Raw genomic sequence first — 23,268 nt, forward strand, 5'->3', positions numbered from 1 at the left:
TGAAATCCACAGCCAATGTGTGTGACTCGTGCAGCTTATACCCTGATGTCAGCCTTGCAGTAGGCTGCTGATTAGCAAACCCTGACAAATGCTCTCATGCACAGGTACAGAATCCTCACGTCGACCGATGAGCAAGTTCTATTATCCCTCTGCTAAAGACACAGAAACCAGAGCTCAGAGAGGTTCAGGCCCCTGCCCAAGGTCACACGGCTCAAAACCACCAAGTGAGAGTCCCCCCTCACTGGGTCTGATGCTACAGCTCGATCACCTAAGCTGCCCAGCCCTGCCTCCTGAAAGAAGGAGCAAGGAGAGAAGCGTCTGTCAGGAGTCGCCATCCCCTGCATCAGATTTTAAAAAACCAAAATAAAGCAAAAGAAAAAAACATTTTGGGGCACTCACCTCTCTCTTCTCTTCAGCAGTGTTCCTCTGCCTGCCCTCTTACTCGCTCTTTCCTTGTTTTCTTTTTAAATTTTTTCTCTTTTTTCGCTTTTAACTAATCACTCAGTTAATAAGTTAGCTCTCTGAAGCTTGGGTCGGTACCTAGCGACTCTATGAGTGCGATCAAGAAATCAGCCGTCACCGGTACAGAAGTCAGAAAGGTTTAAATCAAATCATCCTCCACAACAATGACATTAATTATGCTTTTAACACGTTTTACTGCTTTTTTTTCTCACTTCACGCCACATCTGTGTGAACAATATCCAAAAGATTTACGGTTTTCTTTCGTAATTACAGACATACAGGCTGCACACTTATCAAAATACTTGCTGAGCAATCACGCTATATCGCATTCTCTGCCAAAGATTTGTGTTGGCAGCAGTCACTCAAAACAAAAATGTTGAATCAGGACTTGTGTGGCTTCGGGGGGGATGTGTGGGGGGGTTGGTATTTCGACAAATAATTTGCCTGTCAAGAAATATAAAAACAGGGGAGTGTGCATCCTGGCAAATTTTCCAGGAGTGTTATTTTTATGGAGGGGGTTGGGGTGGTGTGTGTGGCGGGGACAGTGAGCAGGGAAGCTCTGAGCACCAACAACACATCTGACATTTGGTTCTTGTGTCTGAGGATAAAATTTAATGAGAACAAAAATATGTCTTCCTAATTCCCCTAAGAAATCATTAAAACATTTTGTTATTCTTAAATGTCTTGAAAATGAATTAGAGCCCTGAAGGGGCTGTTCGTATGGTATGTCTCCATCAGTTAAGGCTCCTCGTTCTCTAACTCGGTGACAGCTGGGGATGTACATCCCTCCCACCCCCCCATTTCTGGGGAGTAGAGTTGGGAAATCAGACACGTGGAGTCAGCAGCAGGCTTGGAATGACCCTTTGGGGAGAGGGGCAAGAGGGCATGAGAACCTTCCAGGAAGTTCCATGCCCATCTTGGGAGCTCTCACGGTCCCTGACTGACACTGCAGTTCTGGCCTCACGTGTTAACAGACACATTTCCAGAAAGGTGAGGGTCCCATAGTGAACCCAAGAGATTATGCTGTTTTCCAAGTGGAGGCTATAGGCCCATCCTCACCCCCAAACGCTCCCATGGGTTTGAGATAATAGGTTATTTGGTGACCTGTTTACCTCTGCCATCAGAATGCAAGTTCCCTGAAGGCTGGGCCCGTGTCTACATCGGCAGGTTCACGACTATGTTCCCAGTGTCTAGAGAGTGCCGGGCACACAGCAGGCACTCAATAAATGCCATCTGAGTAGACAAACACGTGACAAGCAGAAGGTGCTAGTTGAAAAAAGTACCTTTTCATTCCAGTAATCCTTCTCCCCCTTTTTGCGTCTGAATCCTATTTCCACTTCACTCAACAAATAATTATTAGGTGCCTACTGTGTACTGGATTCAGGGTACACAAATTCAGTATGACTCAGTCCCAGGCTTGGGGAATTTCACTTGTCCTAGGGACACACAGATGATGATGAGGACGGTTAACACTTAGCAAGTGCCGCTATGTGCCATGCACACTGAAGTCTCCTGATGACTGTATGAGGTGGGCTCTGATATTATTCCCAATTTACAGAAAAGACTGACGCTCAGGAAGGTGAATTCGTTCGTCCACAGTTACCCAGTGAGTAAGTGGTATAGGCAGGATTTGAACTGGGGTCTGAGCCTGGAAACACAAGCCCATCTCAGTGCTGCCCCCTGGTGCTACAGGAGAGGTACCACGAGGCTCAGTGGGGGAGCTGGGCGTGTGGACTCCTGGGAGGTATCTTTGGGGTCTGCATTGGGTCACCCTCTGATGTCATTCGCTGCTGAGACTGTGCAACCCAAAGGACTGAAAGAAGTGGGAAATAAGAGGGTGTATTTTTTCAAATTTTTTTCCAGAGAGCTCTGATATGGGTGGAGACATCATAAGCAAAAAGGCTGCAAAGGAACAGGGTGGCCTCTTGGCCTCTCGGCCACGTGCCTGGTGTGGTCCTCAATAAGGGTGATAACGACCAGGGCAGCAGACACAGCTGTCCTGGCCCCATGCCATCGGGACATGTCCTTGTGGGGGGAGGCACAGAGCCTGGAGGGCTGTGCTGTCTGGTTCCAGCTATTCATGCCACCAAAGCATTCTGATTGAGAAAAGCCATGTGGCCATGCTGCCTTCCTGCGAGTGCAGAGTCAGGGCAGAGCACGGGACTGGAGCAGTGAGTCGAGTCTGCAGATGCCTCTGTAAGTGGGCTGAATGGTGACCCCAAAATATACATCCACATCCTAACGCCCAGAACCTGTAAATGTGACCTTTTTTGGAAAAAGGGTCTTTTGCAAATGTAGTTAAGGATCTCGAGATAAGATCATCCTGGAGTATCTGGATGGGGCCTAAATCCAGTGTCCTTGTAAGAGACCAGTGTCCTTATAAGAGGACGGAGAGGGGGATTTGGGACACAGACAGAGGGAAGAAGGCCATGTGCAGACAGAGGCAGTGATGAGAGTGATGCAGCCACAAGCCAAGGGACACCTGGAGCCATCAGAAGCTGGAAGATGTAAAGAAGAGTGCTCCCAAGGTGCTGCCAGGGCTGTGCTCCTTCTGAAGGCTCTAGCAGAGGAGCCTTCCCTGCCTCTTTCAGCTCCTGGTGGTCTCAGGCATTCCTTGGCTTGTAGTCACACCACTCCAACCTCTGCCTCTGTCCTCACATGGCCCTATTCCCTGTGTCTGCGTCTCAAAACTCCCTCTCCTCTTCTTATAAGGACACCCATCATCAGATATAGGGTTCTCCCTAAGTCCAAGATGATCTCATCTCAAGATCCTTAACTAATTACATCTGCAACAACCCTGTTTCCAAATGAGGTCACACTATGAGGTTCAGAGTGGACATAAATTTTGGGAGGACACTATTTAAACCACCACAATTGCCCAAGACAGGACGAGGGACTTTCCCATCTCGTGCACAAAGATCTTGCAAACTACCTTGATGTCAAATATAAATGACTTTGGACTTTCCTGGTGGCACAGTGGTTAAGAATCTGCCTGCCAATGCAGGGGACACGGGTTGAAGCCCGGCTCTGGGAAGATTCCATATGCCGCGGAGCAACTAAGCTCGTGCCCTGCAACTATTGAGCCTGTGCTCTACAGCCCGTGAGCCACAACTATTGAGCTCATGTGCCGCAACTACTGAAGCCCATGCACCTAGAGCCTGTGCTCGGCAACAAGAGAAGCCACTACAATGAGGAGCCCGTGCACCACAATGAAGAACAGCCCCCGCTCGCATCAACTAGAGAAAGCCCACGTGCAGCAATGAAGACCCAACGCAGCCAATAAATTAAATAAATAAGTAAACATTAAAAAAAAAAATATATATATATATATATAAATGACTTTGCCTTCTCCCTGGCTCAGGCTAGAGTGGGATCTCATTTTCTTCATAACCCCCCAGCCCCAATCACCCCTGATAGCACTAATTCCTGCAGCTGCGTGGAAGTACTGGGAATGGATTAGAGGGGCTGTCTGGGTGGAGAGAGTTAGCACAGTGGGGTCTCCTCCCAGCTCCACCATTATTAAGCAAATCACTACATTCTGGGTTCCCACTTCTAGGTCAATAAATGAAAAAGCTGCAGACGATGGGCCATTTTAAAAAAGGGAAACCTTTTGCAGAAACTTATCTACATATTTAGGTACACAGTTGAAGGTTCTCAAGTTGATCATATCTTTGTAATCCATACCCCGATCAAGAAGCAACATCTCCAGCCCCCAAAGGCCCCCCACCAAGAAAAACCACTCTCTTGACTTCTAACAGCACAGGTGTCTTTTTTTTTTTAGGTGAAATTCTGTAAGGCAAAAGTTACCATTTTAAAGTGAACAATTCAGTGGCAGTTAGTATATTTATGATGTTGTGCAACCACCACTGCTATCTAGCCCCAGAACACTTTTTACCCCACTGAAAGGAAACCTCAGACCCATTAAGCACTCACTCCCCATTCTCTCCTGTCCCCAGATTGGTAATTGCCAATCTGATTTCTGTCTCTATAGATTTGCCTATTTTGGGCACTTCATATAAATGGAATCATAAACTATGTGACCTTTTGTAGCTGGCTTCTTTCACTCAGCATGTTTTTAAGGTTCATCCACTCTGTAGCATGTGTTAGTACTTCATTCCTTTTTATGGCTAAATAATATTCCACGGGATGGGTAAACCACATTTATTTATTCATCCACTGACGGACATTTGGGTTGTTTCCCTCTTTCAGCCGTTGTGAGTAGTGCTGACATCAGTTTTTGCCTGACTTCATATTTTATGTAAATGGAGTCATACAGTATGTGCTCTTTTGGGTTTAGTTTTTGCGGAGCATCCAGTTTTTGAGGTTGGTTGGCCGTGCCATGTTAGAGGAAACAGCAGGGGAGGCAGTAGGGTAAGATGGAGGAGTCGTGTGGGGACACATGACACCAGACTGGCTGTAGACCCCCTCAGTCCCCACAGCTCCTACCCATGGAGGGCCTGGCCTCACCTGGGAGTCTTGGCCTGTCCCCAGATCCCACTGAGAGAAGGCCCCTTGTAATGGTCCTAACAGCAGTTTCTCTTTGTTAATTATTCAATTGTGGAGCCCAAGCATTTCTTACCTGGTGCTTCAATTAATTGCTTGTAAACACTCAGGAAAGCGGCTTCGGCCTCCTGACTTCTCTTACTAAGAGCCACCACCTTTGGAAACAACAAGAGAAAGAATCACGTGTGACCATGGCATCTGAGTCTACAAGCAATTTGATCATGTTCTACACGTGCAAACATGGGACTGGGGGGAGGAAGAAGGGAAATGAAGGTTAAAAGTATGGAGCAGAAAGTCTGGGTTCAAGTCCCAGCTCCACTGCTTCTGGTTGTGTGACCTTGGGCAAGTCACTGCCCCTCTCTGATCCTCAGTTTCCTCATCTGTAAAATGGGGGTAAATAATAGAAGTTACCTCCTAAGCCTGTTGCGAGGATTAAATGAAGCTGTATATAAGTGCTTAGCACAGGGCCTGGCACACAACAGGCTATTAACAGCTGTTACTACTATTCCTGTTATTAAAAGGCAATGTTGGAGATTCAAATATGACATGTTTTGTGGGAAGGTGGGACACACCTGGAGAATGTTTCTTGCCACTGAAAATTAAAGAGAAACTGTTAAATCTCTAGTAAGATATCAATTGCAATAAATGTCAAGAGTGATAGTTATATGAAACAGTTCCTGGTATACCAAAGGTGCTCAATAAATGCTTCTTGCCTGATGAATACACCAACGACTGTATGACCAGTGGTGAGGAGCTACTTTCACGCACTTGTTCTCTTGCTCATGGACTTTTTTTGTTCTGCCGTGAGATTCCAAAAGACGTGTTTCTGGGGCTAAGGACCATCTCAACCCTCTGCTCCTGGCTGTGAATTCTGAGCTCTGGCCTCACAGCTTCCTTGGTGCTGGCTCTTAGTGGTCAGTCCCCTTGGCATAGCCCTGGGCCTTCCTGACATACTGCTGGACCAAGCTCCTGGTACCCACAGGTCGCCATCCCTACCGCCTCAAGGACACACTGGGCTGGGCATCCCCCTTTGGACTGGAACGGAGCTTTATTCTCCCTGGCACTGACATACCTCTCCCTCTGGTGCCAACTTCCTAAACAATGACTCTATCAGAGCATCTACTTGTCAACGCCCTCTTTCAGAACTGGGCTTTTCCTATGAATCCCAGTGATACCATTTGGGGGAGTGTCTGTTATTGACTTCCTCCCTTCAAAGTAAGCTCTGTGAGCGTGTGGTCTGGTGCACAGAAGGGGCTTAACATAATTTGTTGAATGAACAAATTCAAGTGGGTAGCACTGACTCTAGGTTCTGTTTGTGACACCATCATGGAGAAATAGCAGGGTCCAATTCTGAGACAGTGACACCTCACAGAGGTGACCGACTGAGGCACAGGTCCTGGAGCCAGGCTGCCTGGGTTCAAATCCCAGCTCAGCCACTTATTATCTGTGTGTCCTTGAACAGGTGGGTCATTTCAATCTGTGTGCCTCTACTTCCCCATCTGTAAAATGGGGATAATAATATGATCCCCTCCCTCAAAGTGTCACTAGAGGATCAAATGACTTGACACAATGTAAAGCCCTTTGCAAAACTCCTGGCATGCATTTAGCTCCATAAGCATGTCACCTGTTGGTATGATCAACCCCTTCCTTCTTGCTTGTTGTGGGGACAGGTTCTGCCCAGTGCTGGCTGAAAAACTTCAGTTGTGCTCATCTCTGGTGTCCTACGAAGACCACCTGAGGAAAGCCTCACCTCCACACACACAGCAGTGCACTCTGGGAAGAAGAATTTAAAAACCATAGCGGTTTCTCTCCAGCTTCCAAGATGGCAGCCATGAGCCTCATGCGGGTACTAAGCACTTGAAACGTGGCGAGTCCAAATCCAGATGTGCTGTGAGTGCAAAATATGCACCAGATTTCAAAGACTTAGTTCAAAAAGAGAGAATGTACAATAGCTCATCAGCTATTCTTACATTGATTACATGTTGAAGTGATAAAAGTTGGGGTATGTTGGGCTAAATACAATATATTATTAAAATTCATTTCACCTGTTTCCTTTTACTTTTTAAAATGTAGGTACGACAAAATGTAAAAGAACATCTGTGGATCACATTATATTTCTATTGGACATAACGGCTTGAGGGTTTTACCAGGTCCACAGAGAATTTGTTATTCAAGAGAGGTGGAGAGAAGTGTATGGTGGATGTTGAGCAAGTGATTTTAAAAAGGTCAGTTACAAAAGCTCTTTAAGTGCTCTTGTTATACTGAGAGCAGTCTCAGGTCGCTTACTTTCCAGAGTGACAGTCTCTCATTCATTCAACAAATGTTTCCTGAGCACCTGCCATGTGCCATGCACTGTGAGCTGAGAACTCAGCGATGAATAATGCAGCCTCAAGCCCCACCCTTAAGGGACTCACAGTCCAGAGGGGAGACCGATGGGAACGCAGATTCCCCAGATAATTCATTAATGACACGTGCTAAACTGCTTCAAGGAAACATACAGGGGAGGCTTGAGAGTAAGTTGCGGGGAGACTGACCCAGTTTGATGGGTGGAAGGGACATCAGGAACTATCTCCCCAGACGGGGAAGATGGTGATGGACAGAAAGAATGTTCTAGGGAAAGATTTTTACTCTTGCTGAGATGTACGAGACAGTTTCTGCTCTGGGGACTCACAGCTGCGTGGGAGACACAGCTACGCCAAAGAGGAACCATAACACAGGAGGAGGTGATGCGAACACTGGCGTCTGCAGAGTGCTGTGAGGAGGAGGCAATTAATTCAGAGTTTGGGGGCATCCTCGATGCACTAATAACAATAACAGTAACAATAATGTAATATTCAGAGTTGACCATGTGCCAAATGCTCTTATTCATAATCCTCTCTCTCCATGGACACACCAATCACGGAAGGTAGCTGCTGTCATTATCCCCATTGAACAGACGAGAAAATCAAGGCTCAGTGAGGTTAAGTAACTTGCCCAAGGTCACCCAGTAAGTAAATGGCAGGGTGAGATTCACACCAGGTCTGGGGGTTGAAATTACTGTTCTGAATCCAGGTGTGGACCCCTTTCTCCTGGATAGAAAAACCATCCCAGCCACTAGGGACAGTCATACGGACCCCATTTGGATGCTGATGCCTTGAGATGCCATCTATGGCTGTACCAGGTCAGGGGCTGCTGTGCTGCTGACCTGGGGTCCAAGAAAAGCCATGAGAAACAAAAGCATCTCCCGATCCATGGATGGAGAATCATCAAAGATCAGCCAGCAGAAAGTCTGAATGCTTCATTTTACAATCATCTAAGCATGTGTGGTAGCCGGAGTTTGGGGAAAGGCATAAGAATATTCTATTGACTTCTAAAAAGGAATTCAGGGTAGAGCTGGGGGCAAGTGCCAGAAAATCCCATTATTGTTTCCCGGTCACTACACATAGCACCCTCTACTGTCCATTCATGGTGCCTATCAGTTATGTATTGATTATCTGTGTGACTGTCTCCTTATAATATCAGCCCGCCCCGCTAAAGTGTGCTAACACAGCAAGTACTAGCCCATGTGGCCGAAGAGACTTGACATGTGACTATTCAAATTCAGATGTGCTGTACGTGTAGAATATGAGATTTCTAAGTCTTAGGATGAAAAAACAAATGTAAAATATCTCAATAATTTTTTATACTGATTTCATGTTGAAATAATATTCTGGACATATTGGGTTAAATAAAATATATTATTAAAATTAAACTCATCTATGTCATGTTACTTTTTAAAATGTAGCCACTAGAAAAATTTTAATTACTTATTTGGCTTGCATTCTATTTCTACTGGACAGCACTGTTTTAGATCAAGGGTGAGGAAACTGGCCCTTGCGCCAAATGTGGCCCTTCATCTGTTTGTGTAAATAAAGTTTTACTGGAACACAGCTACAATCATTCTTTTATGTATTGTCTATGTCTGCTTTCATGCAATAATGGTGGAGTTGCATAGTTGTGACAGAGACTCTGGCTGCAAAGCTGAAAATATTTACTCTCTGGCCCTTAGAAAACATTTGCTGATCCCTGCTTTAGAGGTTTACCAAATGGCTGGACAATATTTTCAAATGCAAAGATGAAAAAACATCCTGGCATGGCACTAAGTCTGAGTTAGTTCAAGTTTAGGGCCTCCCATAGTAAGTATGACTCATGAAGACAGTAGTCATTTGGATGTCCTGCTTCGTTCAGTCTTGTTTTACAGCAATGACCCTTCTGTTTCCAGAAGGCCGGGCCTGATGGCATCAGAGCCAGATCCAGTGCTGGGCCCAATGTCAGGAAGCATCTCCTGGCCTCAGTTTGTTCATCCATCAAGTGGGAAAAATACTCTCCATTTGCCTAAGAAGCTGATGGGGGAGAATGGCCTAACATGTGGCAAAGAGTCCCTTGGAAGTTGGAAAAAAGCTTTCTAACAAAGCAGATAATTCTTCTTCCAACCATACAGGATTCCTTTTCCAAGAGCTGCAACTCTCATACATTTCACCCACATGACCAGAACAGGTGAGCTCAGCATAAATAAAAGGCCATGTGTTTCTGCCTCATGACTGGGTCCTACCATGCAGAAGGGCAGGAGAAAAGGGTCCAGAATGACAGATTTGGCTTGTGACAGGCAGATCTTTGAAGGCCATCTGGGGGAGGAAGTGGAGGAGGAGGAGGTGGCGGCCAGCTACAGACACCAAGAAGGCCACCATCAGAAATAGCTCAGTGTCTGATGAAGCAGGCGGCATTCACACTGCCCAATGTAATATAAGAGGTGGAAATGTGTTTGGTCCCCTGAGCATGAAGGTAACAGGTACAGAACTGGTTAAGCCAGAGGAGAGGCAAAAGCCTGTTCTAGCGGCCTAGCATTTGTCTGTCAGGTGGTTAATACGTGCCACGTTTGGGGGCCCCCCGAGGCTGCGCTTCCACGAGCTGTCTGCGATAGCAGTGACAACATCTACTGGCTACTGAGAACGGCTCCATGCCAAGCTCTTCACAATGAACAGTCAGAGTTTCTGGAAACTGAACCGTTATTCTGTGTTCAGTGCCTTATCTTTGGAACCTCCGCAAACAGCTCTAAGACGTGAGCACTGTTACTGCTCCCATTCTACAGAGGAAGAACTGAAGTTCAAATCACTTGGCCGAGATGAAAGCACTAGTTATTGACGGAGGTGGCATCTGTGCCCAGCATCCTCTCATGCCAGGGCTCAGAACTGCAACTAGAGACCAGTGCTTCTCAAAGTGTGTTTCACAGTTCCCTGGGCTTGAAAAGAGGGACCTGTGATCAAGCCTGAACCCATTTGCTTTCTCCGTGGACTGTACAAAATCTGCTAGCACACTGGATGCTCTGACAAGAGCTGCAAAAGAAAGTGCTCTTCAACGCAGCTTAGCCCAGTGTTTTCCCAAATGCATCTGGTCACAGAACTTTTGCATCAGAGAATAAACCTAGAAACTAGGGTTCTGTGAAACACACTTTGACAACAGCTTCCCTCTACCACTGGGTCCTGGGCTCTAAGAGATGCGGTGGGGTGGGGATCTGATGCTGCAGGAATTCTGGAAGAAACTGAAGCGTGATGGGCAATTGAGAGATGGATGGTCTGTGGGTCTCAGAATCAGCACCTCTGAGGAGGAGGCAGAGGAATGAGATCTGAGGAGAAAAGGCATCAGCTCAGGATGGCTGGGGGTGGGGCTCGGGGTGGGGCTGGGCGGGCGGGACAGTGCCCTTTAACACCCTCTGAGACCTGGTTCTCCTTCTGGGGAGAGCAGATCTGGGGGGCACATGGGGAGCAAAGAGGAGCAAGAAGAATGAGAGGAGACAGGGAGGAAGGGGGCATAGAGAGTGAGGGGCATGCAGAGTGAGGGGCATGGAGAGCTGGGGGTTCACAGACACTGAGGGGAGCGGGAAGGAGAAGGGGGTCACGGAGAGAAAGGGAGGCACGGACACAGAGGCACATGGAACGAGGGCTCAGAGTAAAGGGAGCAGGGGTGCGGAACACAGGGCAGGGAGCACAGAGAATGAGGGGGGCAGAGCTGGGGGCCACGCAGAAGAGCAGGAGGAAACCCTGGCCGCAGTGAGGCAGGGGAGTGAGTGGCTCAAATGTGCCGGAGGGGAAGGGGCTCGTGCTGACTGCTCAGGGGCTGCTGCAGGGTCTGGGGGAGGTGATGGTCCAGGTCCACGGTGGGGCTGGAGACGGGGAGAAAAGAACTGATTTGAGAGATGATTAGGAGACAAATTCCTGATTCAGGAATTCGAAGGCAGGGGCTGAAGACGGGGAGGCACATGGGGGTGCAATTAGCCAAGAGCAAGGAGAAGACTCCGGAAGACACACCACAAGAGCAGTCTACAATCAGCTGAAGAGCTGGCTATTGTGTTGAGAGGAGTACATGTAGTTTGGACTGTGAAGATTCCAGCTCAGGATGGGAAGAAGGTAGACATTTCAAGGCGGCTCAGTCTTTCTAAGTTCTTTATAAGTTCTCAAAATGCGCTACCTGTGAGGTACTGAGCTCCCCAACAGGAGAGGTATCCAAGTACATGGCCATCTACCTCTGAGGATATAAACACATTCAGGGAGATTTATGTATTAGGGAGGTTGGGCTAAACTATCCAGAAGGTGCACATCTTACTCTGAATCTACGTGATAAATCCCTTTTATTTATAGTAATATTCTGCTGTCCTACCACATGTAAAAGGTGATAACAATTACTTTGTTTGCCTGATATGAGAATTATTATCATCAACAGTAATAGTGACTACTGAGCACTGCCTCTGTCAGGCACTCTGCTAAGTGTCTGACACATATTAGCTCATTTAATCCTCACAACCCAGGTCTGGGGGGTGGGGTGTTACTGCCCATTTAACAGATGAAGATATCAAGGCACAGAAGGGTGAAGGCCATACCATGTGGGAGCTGGGATGTAGGCTCAGCTCAGACTCCAAAGCCCATGCTTCTAACTCCCGCTTGGAACTTCATCTCTGGTGGGGGTTTGTGGAAGGCGCTGGAATACCTGAAAGAGCTGAAGGAGCTAGGTCGGCAGGTGGGCGGGGGACAGCGAGGCCAAGAGGAGTCGAGTGCCCAAGTCTTCAGCAGGACCTGTCTCCTCTGCCTCACAGAGTTTGTTTGCTGGGGGCCTTGTTCCCAGGCGAGCAACAATGCGCTCCCTGCCATACATCACTGACGTGGCTGAGCAAATGAAAATTACAATTTAATGTCGGGGCTTAAATAAGAAATAAGAGTTTGACTCTTGTTTTCGGTAGCTGTTGTTGAGCTGGGTTCTCTCGGCTCCTGTCTGGACAGGGCAGAAGGCTGGGACCCCCTTTGGCCTTCTGAGATCTCGGGGACATTCCCAAGGGAGGGGCAGTTGGGGTCCCAGAGAGGCCCCATCCTAGCTGAGGCTCAGGAGCCAGCAGAAGCCACTTCTAGAGCCTGACGGGATGGAATAAGATTAACACGTTTGGCCACCTGTCACTGTTTTGAATTCTCAAGTATAAATCACAAATTCACTTTGAATCATCAGATGTAAGACACTAATTCGAATTTAAGCTTGAGCTTGGAGATCCCCTCTTCCAGGGCTGCAGGTTCAGCTTCTAGATCCTCCCCACAATGCCTCAACCTGCAATAGTGATGGACACAGGCAGGAATTCAGTAACTACAGTAACAGCAGGCGTTATTTTCTGAGCACCTACGATGTGCACGCCCCAGGGGAATCATCCTGGCCCCTCCCCAAGACCCTCAAACACACACTGAGTACTTTACATGCATTAATTCACTTGATCCTTGCAAAACTTCCATGAGGTGGGGGGACTGAACTGTTTCTCCCAATGTGACTGTATTTGGAGATAAGGCCTTTAAGGGGGTAAGTAAGGTTAAATGAATTCATAAGGGTGGGGCCCTAACATGATAGGACTGGAGTCCTTCCAGGAAGAGGAGGAGACACGAGGCATGCAGAAGCACCGAGGGATACAATAAGAAGGCGGCCATCTACAAACCAAGCAGAGAGCTCTCACCAGAAATCAACCCTGCTAGCACCTTGATTTTGCACTTCCTCCCTCCAGAACTGTGAGAAAATAAAATTCTGTCGTTTAAGCCACGTAGTCTGTGGTATTCTGTTATAGCAGCCTCAGCTGCCCGTCTAGCTCCAGAAGCTGCTATCTCGTGGCTGGGTCTGTCTGTTCACACAGCCTCGTACACAGCAGGTGCTCAATAAATGTCTGCTGAAGAACGAGTGTCATTGTCTATGTGTTGTCCTTGGGGGTGATTCTCAGCCTGGAGGGGAACTGAGAGCAGCGGGGGTCCCTCATTAGAGATGTCTGGAAAAGTACCAGGCACCCTGATTGGTGCTCGTGTTCCAGTTACGGGAGAGTGTGCTTCATCCCGACCTCCTCTGAACACCAGGTGCTCACCACCATCAGCATCTGTGACAGGCCTGTGCTCATGCCAACTTCTCATCTGGATGTTGTTCCACTTTCCCAACCAGACGGTGAGCATCCAGAGGGCTGGGACTGGCTTTTTTTTTTTTTGACATTTAAAAAAATGAAATAAAATAATGCATGTAAAGGGTTAACATAGTGCCTGACACATCATAGATGTCCAATAAATTCATTTTCTCAGCAAGTATTTATTGAGCATCTTCTAGGGATGGGGGCTGTTCTAGGAAGTATGCATTCACCACCAAGCAAGACTGACCCAAACCTGTACTCTTGCAGACCTGACACTCTAAAGGCAGAGGCAGGCAATAAAAGAAATCATGATATAAAAGGTGAGAAACTGATCAAGTGCAAGGGAGGAAAATAAAGCTGGGAGGGAGATAGGAGTGTGGGGTAGGCATGTGTGCCCTGCCTAGTAGGGCCAGGGAAGACCTTGGCAGAAGAGAACAGTAGAGCAGACTCGTAGAAAGGAAGAGAATGTGTCATTTAGCCATCTCAGGGAAAAGTATTCCAGGCAAATAGAATAGCAGGTGCAAAGACCCTGGGGCAGAAGTACGTTTGGCATGTTTGAGTAACAGCAAAGAGGCTGGGGTAGTAGAAGGTAGGGGAAGGGGAAGAGGAGGAGAAGAGGTCAGGGATCAAAGGGTAGGGGCAGAGTTTTGTAGGTCACTGTGAGGACTTGGGCTTTTACCCCTGAGGGGAATAAGGAGCCACAGGAGGGTTTAAAGCAGATGAGGGACATGGCCCGTGTATGTTTTAACAGGATCCCTCTGGCTGTTATGTGGACAATGGACTGAGGGGGGCTAGGGTGAGGAAGCAGGGTGACCAGGGAGGTGGCTATTTTAACAGTCCAGGTGAGAAGGACTGCATTTCAGAGCAGGGTGGTCTCAGTGGAGGTGAGGAGAAGTGCTGGGGTTCTGGATCCATTCTGAAGATCCAGCCACAGGATTCGTTTCTCGGAAACACAGAGCAGATGTGGGGGCGGGGGTGGTGAGAGGAAGAGGGGAGTCAGGGACATGTCATGGTTTGGGGTGTGAACAACTGGATGATCTTGAACAGCTGCTGCTGTGTTTTCTCCTTCCTTGGAGTCCACCGACAGGACAAGTCAGGAGTGGGCACTAAATCAACACTACTGAATGAAAAAGTGAATGAATGAGATAAGGAAGGAATTTAAGAGGCTCTCTGAGCTAATCCTTCTGAACTACAAACTTAAATAAAAACCCGCGTCTAGAAGGATGATGGAGAATGACACCCTCCAAGTAGCCCAAACTATGCTGTAACCCTGAAGGCTCTGTGAGATCCCTCGCAGGCTCTCTGATGGAGTAACACACAGTACAAAGCGACAGGGGCCCAGGATCTGCCCCAGAGGTCCTGGCATCTCAGGGAAGCTGACAGTAGCGTGGGAAACAGGAAAAGCTGGACCTGGGAGTGAGCAGACCTGGGTTCTCGTATCCCTGTTCACCTTTGGGCAGGTCATGCCCCCTTTCTGAGCCTCAGCTTTCCCATCTGTAAAGCGAAAGTACTGGGTTTAAGATCCCTAAATCAAATTCACCCAAGCAGATAGACAGACAAACACTCCCCTCCCCACACATCCATATCTCCACCCTCAGGATTCTCATCAGAGGCAGCGCAAGGCCTCGGAAACCCATCCAGGCTTGGACCAACGGGTGGGTCTGCTGGGAGAGCATGAGGGAGGAAAAAGAAAAACACCGTGCAATTTTATTTTAATATTTGTAATTATTCCCAGGCTAAAAATAAGGCACAGGGCAAAGTGTTTTCAAATGTTGGCATTAATGAACACTTTTTATCCAACATAATATGGGCCCCCAAATGCATTTATGTCAGGCTCCCTGAGATCTTGTGAGCGGTGCCCCACGCCGGGCTGGCTTTCATGGCTTGGAAGCAGCGCAGAAATGAAATGTCCCACAAGTGCAGGCTGGCAGGTCTGCTATTAGCTACAGTGTAATCATCAATTATGTCCAATCACAAACTACTGATTTTATAATTATCAAATGAAGTTCTAACTTCTCACCTCCGCTCAGTGGCAACTAATATAATCTCAGTTCAAAAAAGGAAGCTTTTTGCTTTTTTCCCTTGTTCCTCTCATGCTCTCTCTCTCTTCTGGGGAAAAGAATTTCCAGGCCTCCACATAAGACTGCATTTAAATTGCTTGTCACTCAAAACAAAGGCGAACCACTCATTTGTAATTCACCAGCCACCTGAACAGACTGCCTGTTTTCTTTTAAGCATCCATGCACTGAAGCACAAAGATCATTTTTCTATTGTTAAAATTGTATAAGCCGGGGCTTTTTTTAGCAGTGAATACACAATTTCACTTCTCTTCCGAGGGCTCCCAACATAAAGGGACAGAAGGCTTTCTTTAGTGCCTTACAAATAAATTTTGCTTTGGGGTATTAAAAAAATCAACTATGTGCTCATATAATGAGTCGAGAAGCTGTTAAGGCCGTTTATATATGAGGGCAGGACAGAAGTTAAACGTCTTCCGTCCTGCCCAGGGTGTGGCCAGTATATGAAGTCAGATGACTGAGATTCACTCTCACGGACGCTGGAAGCATCTGTGTCCAATTTCCTCTTTTTGGGAGCTGCTGATATCACAAATATGGCTCAGTGCTGATCGGCATTCGGCTGGCAGGCTTCGAGAGCAGAAACAACCCAGGGGTGGGTACCCCAGCTCGGACCTTGCTGTTTCAGGTGGGCTCTAGCTGTGTGCCTGACCTTCTGGCTACCTCACCCCACAGGGACAAGCCAAGGACGACTGCCATGAAGCCGCTGCCAGCAACCAAATTCTGTGGCTCAGCCTTTGACAGCCAGGCCTGTTTTGACAACAACTCAGTTTTTCTCTATAACTGATTATAATCATAATACCTTCCAATTTTAATCTAGAGCTTTTTATAATTTACAAAGACCTTTCACAGGAATTAGTGCATCTGAGCCTCCACACACTCCCCGAGGTGACTCCGACAGGGAGGATGGTTCTTGTTTGAGAGGCCCAGAGAAGCTGATACAGCAGTCCCAAGGCACACAGGAGGACTCGAGACAGGGTATGAACCGGGTCTCTGGATTCAGAGCCAGCTGTGCAGCAGAAAATTTGGGCCTGAATTTGTGCAACTTCCCACTTGAAGTGGGAGAATACCTGACATTTTTGGTAAATTAGAACAGACTCAAGTTCACCCCTAAAATGTCCCCTTCTCATGCCTGAATATGTTGTGTTTTCCTGAGTGGCAGAGTAAAGAACAGGGCTCCCGCATGCCCACCAGAAGTTATTCATAAGCCACAGCCAGTCTTTTCTTTGCAATAGCCATGAGGACTAACAAAGATTCCTGATTTAAAACAACAGTGAAATTATTCTGTGTGATACTGTGATGGTGGATACACATTATGCATTCCTCCAGGAAGATTGTACAACAGAAAAGTGACCCCCAATGGACTTTAGTTAATAATACTGTATCAATATTGGTTCATCGATTGTAACAAATATACTAAACTAATTCAAGATGTTAATAATAGGGGAAACTGGGGAAGAGAGCTCTATACTTTCTGCTCAGAATTCTTTCTAAGCCTAAAACTGCTCTAAAAAATAGTATATCAATTAAAAAAGAAAAAGAGAATAGTGAACACGTATAAAGCAGGTACTAGGTACCAGGCGCTGCTCTCGGTGTTTATCACATTAACACATTCAGTCTGTACAACAGCCTTATGAGGTCAGTATCATTATCTTCCTTATTTTATTGGTAGGGAAAACAAGATATCAGAGAGATCTACCTTGCCCAAAGTCACACAGCAAGTGGCAGAGCTTGCCACTCCAGAGCATGTGCCCTTAGCCATGAGAGTAATGGGATTATCACCGGGTTCTCTCCAAAAGCCTGCCCCCTTTCCCCTGGGATACTGTCGTGTGTGAGCGTCCTACCTCGCTAATGGGTGTCAGACAGCACAATAGAGGTCATGATTGATGGGTCCAGGGCAAGATACATCCCATGGACATGTTTTCTTGGACTCTCCAGTGTTTTAAAAATATTTGAGCCATAAAAATTCATCAAGTTACATACTTAAGATTTGTGCATTTTACCGTATGTAAATTATACCTCCATAATATACTGTGAGCATGAAAATGTGTGCATATATATTGAGCCAGCATTTAAAAACCAGAAGAGATCCAAATTGCTGGCTTTTCTTGGAAAATCAGAGGATCTGGCCAGCCTGGGCCCACGTTTCCACCGACAACTGCCGCCTGGGGCCAAGCAGCAGCCTCCCACTGAGACAGGCCAGGGGGCGGCAGTTCACCCCAGGCCTCCTGTGCACCTGCAGCACAGGTGTGGGACCCTGTCAGCATTGGTGTTTTCAATCTGGCCTAGACTGACACCTCTTTTCTGCTTGCTTTGTTTTCTTCACATTCTTCTTGAGTTCCATCAGCCCCCTCCCCCAACTCCACCCTTCAAATAGTGATTTCACAGGCATATGAGAAACAGGAGTGATAAGCAGGGTGTCCCGTACCCGTCCTAATTCTTGCTTCCAGGCAGCCTCACATGGCTGGCAAACTGCCTTTCCAAACTGTAACAAGATCCTATGTGAGCCCTCCACCTCCAATAAAAATGGTTAGGCCCTCCCAACTCAAGTCTAACCAGGGCCAGAAAAAAGGGCCATTTAGAGTATCTGGATGATTCTGTGCCTTGCTGAGTGGTGAGAAACTCACAGCAGAGTTGAGAAGTACCATCAGGGCTTGGCTATTCTGTGTTCTGATGGGAATGGTGGCACTAAGTGGGCCACGGCAGGAGGAGAGCACAGGGATGCATGCAGCTGGGGCTTAATTAAGGCTTTGGAGTCAGGTTCTGAGTGACCTAAGTCTGGAACCTGCATCTCTGGCTGTGTGACTTTGGGCAAGTCACTGAGCCTTCAGTGGATCAGCTTTCTCAACTGTAAAATGGGTACAGTGATGTGAAGAGCTGCCAGGAGGATCAAATTAGGGAGGCGAAGCAGCGGGCACAGTGCCCGCCCCGCCAGCACTTAATGAAGAATGAGCATCCTTCCTTGTCCTCTCTCTGCCTTGGTTTCTCCACCTAGAGATCTTGGACACCAAGATCCAGCTTCTGTGTGGAGAAACCAGCAGTTAAGATATGCTTTGTTCACCGTTAAGTACGGAGTGAGGTTGGTCAAGCCTCCCATCAATGGTTCTTGGATTTCTGGGTGTTAAAGTTGATGCTATTGGGGGGATGTGAAAGATGGAAACTGCTGGAACATGAGGGCTGCAGCCAAATCACCAGAGTGTGGGCTGAGGGTCAGCAGTGCCAAGAACCACCCCAGCCAGCCTAGCAACAAATGACCTCTGAAACACGGGGCAGTTCAGGAGTCTGTGCACCAGGCCCAAATGACTTCTGCTCCTCCCGTGAGCTGGCTTGTGACCTTGACCTGGCCTCTGAGCTCTCACCGCTCCAGGCTCTATCAACCATGTGCGGTGCTCTTGTCCTTGCAGGGAGGCCTACAGGGGTCCCAGGTGGCTGTAGTCTCCCTTCTTGAGGCCATCCTGGGAAGTTCCCCGAAATGCCAGCCCAGAAGAGCTAAGTTAAAAGAGCGTGCATGCCCTTTATGGAGAGGCGGCCACCCAAATGCCACTGAAGCACCACCTGCCCATGCTTTTAAATATAGCATCGTCATTTCTGGACGTCTCTGTGGACTGTGGCTCAAGACAGCTCCATGAGAGCCTCAGTCAGACACTTGGGGCACTACTCTGTCTGCTGCCCAGTTTGTGCAGCCAGGAGCTGTGGGCGCAGCTTCCTGAAGCAGGCTGATTCGCTTCCCAGTCGAATTCGATTCCCAGTTTCCCCACTTCTTTGTGGCCTTGGGCAACTGCTGGCCCTCTCTGAGCCTTTGTTTCCACGTCTGAGGATTACCATAAGGATAAGGGGTGATATACACAACAACTGCTTAGCACACAGCCTGGCAGACAGACAACACTTAACTGACGGTCGTGTTAGTATTATTAATTATCATGACCCTCCGTGTGCCAAGCACTATGCGGAGAGGAATAAACCACGGCCCCAGCCCACAAGTCCTAGAGGAAGAAGGAGACAGACCGTAGGAAAGCGCAGAAGGCAAGCAGCGCTGTGAGGAGGGGGAGTCAAGGAGGGAGGGGTTTATTCTGCAGGGGCATTGCCTAGAGGAGGGCTTCAAGGAGGAGGTGGCACTGCCTTGCAAAGGACAAGCAGGTTGCTGAGCTGCCGAGGAGGGAGAGAGGGTGGCATGTGCCAAGGTAAGCAACAATCTGGTGTAATGAGACGATGCTCATCGCTCCTCCCTCTAAGCCCAAGGCTGTAAAGGTGGGGCCCGTGGTCCAAATCCCATCATTCACTTGGCTTTGTTCACGTTTAAAAAATGTTCATTTTTAGCCAACATTTAAAGATCAGGAGATTTTACATAAAAATCGAGATTTCTTGCCAGAAAAATTAGAAAATGTGGCCACAGAGGGCTCTGCTCCTGTGTAACAACAGCATAAAAAAAGGAAACAGTAATAATAGTGAATATTTCCTGAGTGCTTAAAGTGTGCCAGGCACTGCTTTAAGTGCTTTACACACACTAAGTCTCAAAATCCTCATAAAAGCCCTACAGGGTGGGTGCAGTGATGTGCTGGTAAAGATTTAGCAACTGGTTATCTGGTGGGAAAAAAAGGCAGGGGTCCTAGTTTGTAGTGTCCGCCAATTTCCATGGCGCAAATACTCCCACCATGGCAGATTTCAAGCTGCCAATGTCACTGACCATTCTAGGAGTTTGCTGTGTGAGTCTCCCTAGCACATCAATGGTAGGTGTAATTATCATTTCTACTTCTCAGATGAGGAAATGGAGGCACAGAGAGATCAAGAGACTTGCCCAAGGTCACAGAGCTAGGAACGTGAGCAGAGCAGGGATCTGGAGACAGGTAGCCTGGCTTTGAAATTTGTGCTCTCAGCTCCCACAATGCACTGCAAGACCAGACTGCATGGTCTTCCTGAGCTGGGAAGAGGCCACTCTTGAGGTGGCACAGAGTCCCAGCTTTCATCGGTCCCCACTCCTCTCTGTTGTCTCACCTGTGCCTGTGGTGCTTACCTGCAGGGCCCCTGCGGGCAACTGAGCTTGCAGCCCTGCTTTGGGGTATGAAATGTCATCCAGACCCCAGTTTTTCCCTCTGCCCTTCTGGGAACCCCGCCAGGTACCTGAACATGAACAGAAGGCACCCAGGGTGGGGGACAGCCAGCTCCTTTTGCTCTATCCCAACTCCATCCCCTGGCACCTGACAAAGTGCCACAGCAAACCTTTTAGTTCAAATGTGTCTCACTTTTTTCCTCATTCTCTCTTTGCCAGGAGCACTAACAGCATACATTTCATGGAAGGAATTTTCTGTTCCCCTCCTTGCCTCCTGCTACCCCATACAACAAAATGTGGAAACAACATGATTTATAGGGGAAAATATAGCAAAAACTGTTCACCTTAGGTTGGAAATGCAAATGATGCTCTATCCCCTATGCTCTGTTGGGAGAAGGCCTTCCATTTATCAGGGGAGGGGGGCCTGGATGGGGAACTCCATTTTCTTTGCTGTTTCTCAAAGATAGGCAAAGCCCCACAACCCTCATCCTCCCAGCTGAGAGCTCAGGATGGCAGCAAACGAAGGAAAGGCATATGTTTGGTGAGAAACGTGGAAATAATCAAGTGTGAGTGGATTCATGGAAGTAATTTAATTAGCTCGCACAGCTATGAAATCTCTTGGTTTCCGCTTCCATTATTAATGATGAATGTTACCTATCAGAGGAAATCAGCTACGGTTTCCTGATATACTGGGGTAGAGAGGTTTAGGTGTTCCTCGTTGGCCATACCTGGCTTGTTACTGATCAGACTGGTCCCTGCCTCCAGCTGTCCCACCCCCATCCTGGAATTAACTGGGGGGTACATTATACACCTCGTGATGGAAACAGCCAGCACCACCTATGAACAGACCTGCCCAAAACACTGGATCTGAATATGATTAAGTTTCTAGATCCAGTTGCCCATGCACAGCAAATACAGGGGATAGACGAACAGGTCGAATCACACCACAGGGACATCATCAGCAAAATCCCAGCTACAGGTGGTATATGAGGTCTTGGTGCCAGCAAATCATGTGGAAGGATGAAACGAGATGGTGCCTGAGCCTGGCTTCGAAGAGCAAGAACTGGAAACAACCCATTCTCAGCAGCATCAATTTCTTTATCTTGACTTCTGGGCAAAATATAGATGACTGGGCTGGTTGAGACCCGTACACCTTTGTGGCCTCCTAAATCCTGAGGTAGATGGCTATCTACCCTCTCTAAGAATCACTCGAGCACTCTTCCAGGAGCAAAGCCCCAAATGCCTGCAGGAACCTAGCAGTAACTCCAGTATGTGAAGCAGCCAATCGAAGGGGTTCACTGAGAGGGAGATTCGGGACTGTGTGACAAAATGATAAGAAGCTGAATTAGGCTGACGGCAGGCTGCGAGTCGGTGACTGTCCTGCTTCCCCTGAGATCGGCCACAGCGGCTGCTGTTTGCACGGAGGCATCTTCCTGCCCATGGCTGGTGTACCAGGGGCAGACACTGGGCTAGGCCAGTGATCGTCGTCATCCTAACAGTTTAAATTTGAGACTGGCTGCTTTCGATTGGTCCAGGTAATTAGCTCCAGTGACTGTGGGGTGAACCTGGGGACTGAGAGGGCCGTTATGGGGGGACCACCTTCCACCTACCGTGTGTGAGAGAGCCGGCCCAGAGAGAGGGCAGGAAGAGGAACCTTAACCCCTGTGGAAGCACCCTCTTTGCTTCTGCGCTGTTTCGGTTCCTGTCCCACCCTCTGGAAGCCCAGCTGTGCTTTCTCCAGCCTCTCATGCGGTCTCAGGAGAGTGCTGTTTTCATGAGCATGGGTTCACATCCAAGCACTACCACTAGCGGTGAGACCTTCAGCAAGATACCTCACCATGATGAGCCTTAGTTTCTTCATTTGTAAAATGCGGGAAATACCAAAACGTCCCTCACAAGACTGCTACTGAGGACTAAATGACACAACGGTGCCTCTGGCATACAACAGACATCCCATACACATCATCTCGCTAATATTACAATAAATTCTCCTCATGGAGGCTAACCAGGGTGGATTTTTGTTTCTTGTACCCCAAGGTTTTCTCTTAAGACGGACCTCCAGCTGCCACTTGGAGGCTCAGGGTGGGGTGGGGGTGGGGGGGTCTCTCTTCTTGCCCACCAAGGCCAGAGACAGAACCTAGACGGAGACGGAACACAGGGAGAGGTGCGGCGTTGCTCCTGACGCCTGGGCTGCCCCGGCAGCTGCCGTTCCCCCACCCTACTCATTGCAAAAGCAACAGGCGAGGCAAGCAGATGGCTTTTTTTCCTTTCCCAAGATGGGAAAAAAAGGAAAGGAGATGAACAGCTTTCCACGGGCTGGGAGATCAAAGAGAAATGGCCATTTTCGCTGATAAACTTCACTTAAACACCATCCCCGCGCCCAGGCACACGATCTTCCTGGGGCAGGACCGGGATGGGACCAGCTTGCTATTGCCTATTGACGTATCATTAATTTCCTTTTGTTTCCCGTTCCGGCTTACACCCGACTCAAGGTGAGAGAACGCAACTGGGCTGCGACGTCTCAGATTGATAGATTGCGTTTCTGTGCTGGGTCCGTTTCATGCTTGGTGACTTTGCAGCAAAGCAATTATCACTGTGGAATGCATAATGGCCTAATTAATAACTAATGTCAGGTTGGCCTCTGAGCCATGATTATACCTTAGCAAGCCAACTTTTTTTTCTTTTAAACATTCCGAGAGAAAAATATTATTATAATTGACTGGTTAAATTGTCAAAGTGTCCCTACCCGGTGG

General features: G+C 47.9%; 1 protein-coding gene across 1 annotated transcript in view; it reads right to left on the reverse strand.

Annotated features, from left to right (window-relative positions):
- The window catches only part of CUX2 (cut like homeobox 2), a 255,122-nt gene that overhangs the window by 55,821 nt on the left and 176,033 nt on the right, over window positions 1-23,268 (reverse strand). Inside the window, exon 4 of the mRNA XM_057747176.1 lies at window positions 5,042-5,120. Coding sequence (XP_057603159.1) covers window positions 5,042-5,120 — 79 coding nt within the window. The remainder of the gene's footprint in view (window positions 1-5,041; window positions 5,121-23,268) is intronic.

The sequence above is a fragment of the Hippopotamus amphibius genome, chromosome 8 (genome assembly GCF_030028045.1).
Source record: "Hippopotamus amphibius kiboko isolate mHipAmp2 chromosome 8, mHipAmp2.hap2, whole genome shotgun sequence".
Classification (NCBI taxonomy): Eukaryota; Metazoa; Chordata; class Mammalia; order Artiodactyla; family Hippopotamidae; genus Hippopotamus; species Hippopotamus amphibius.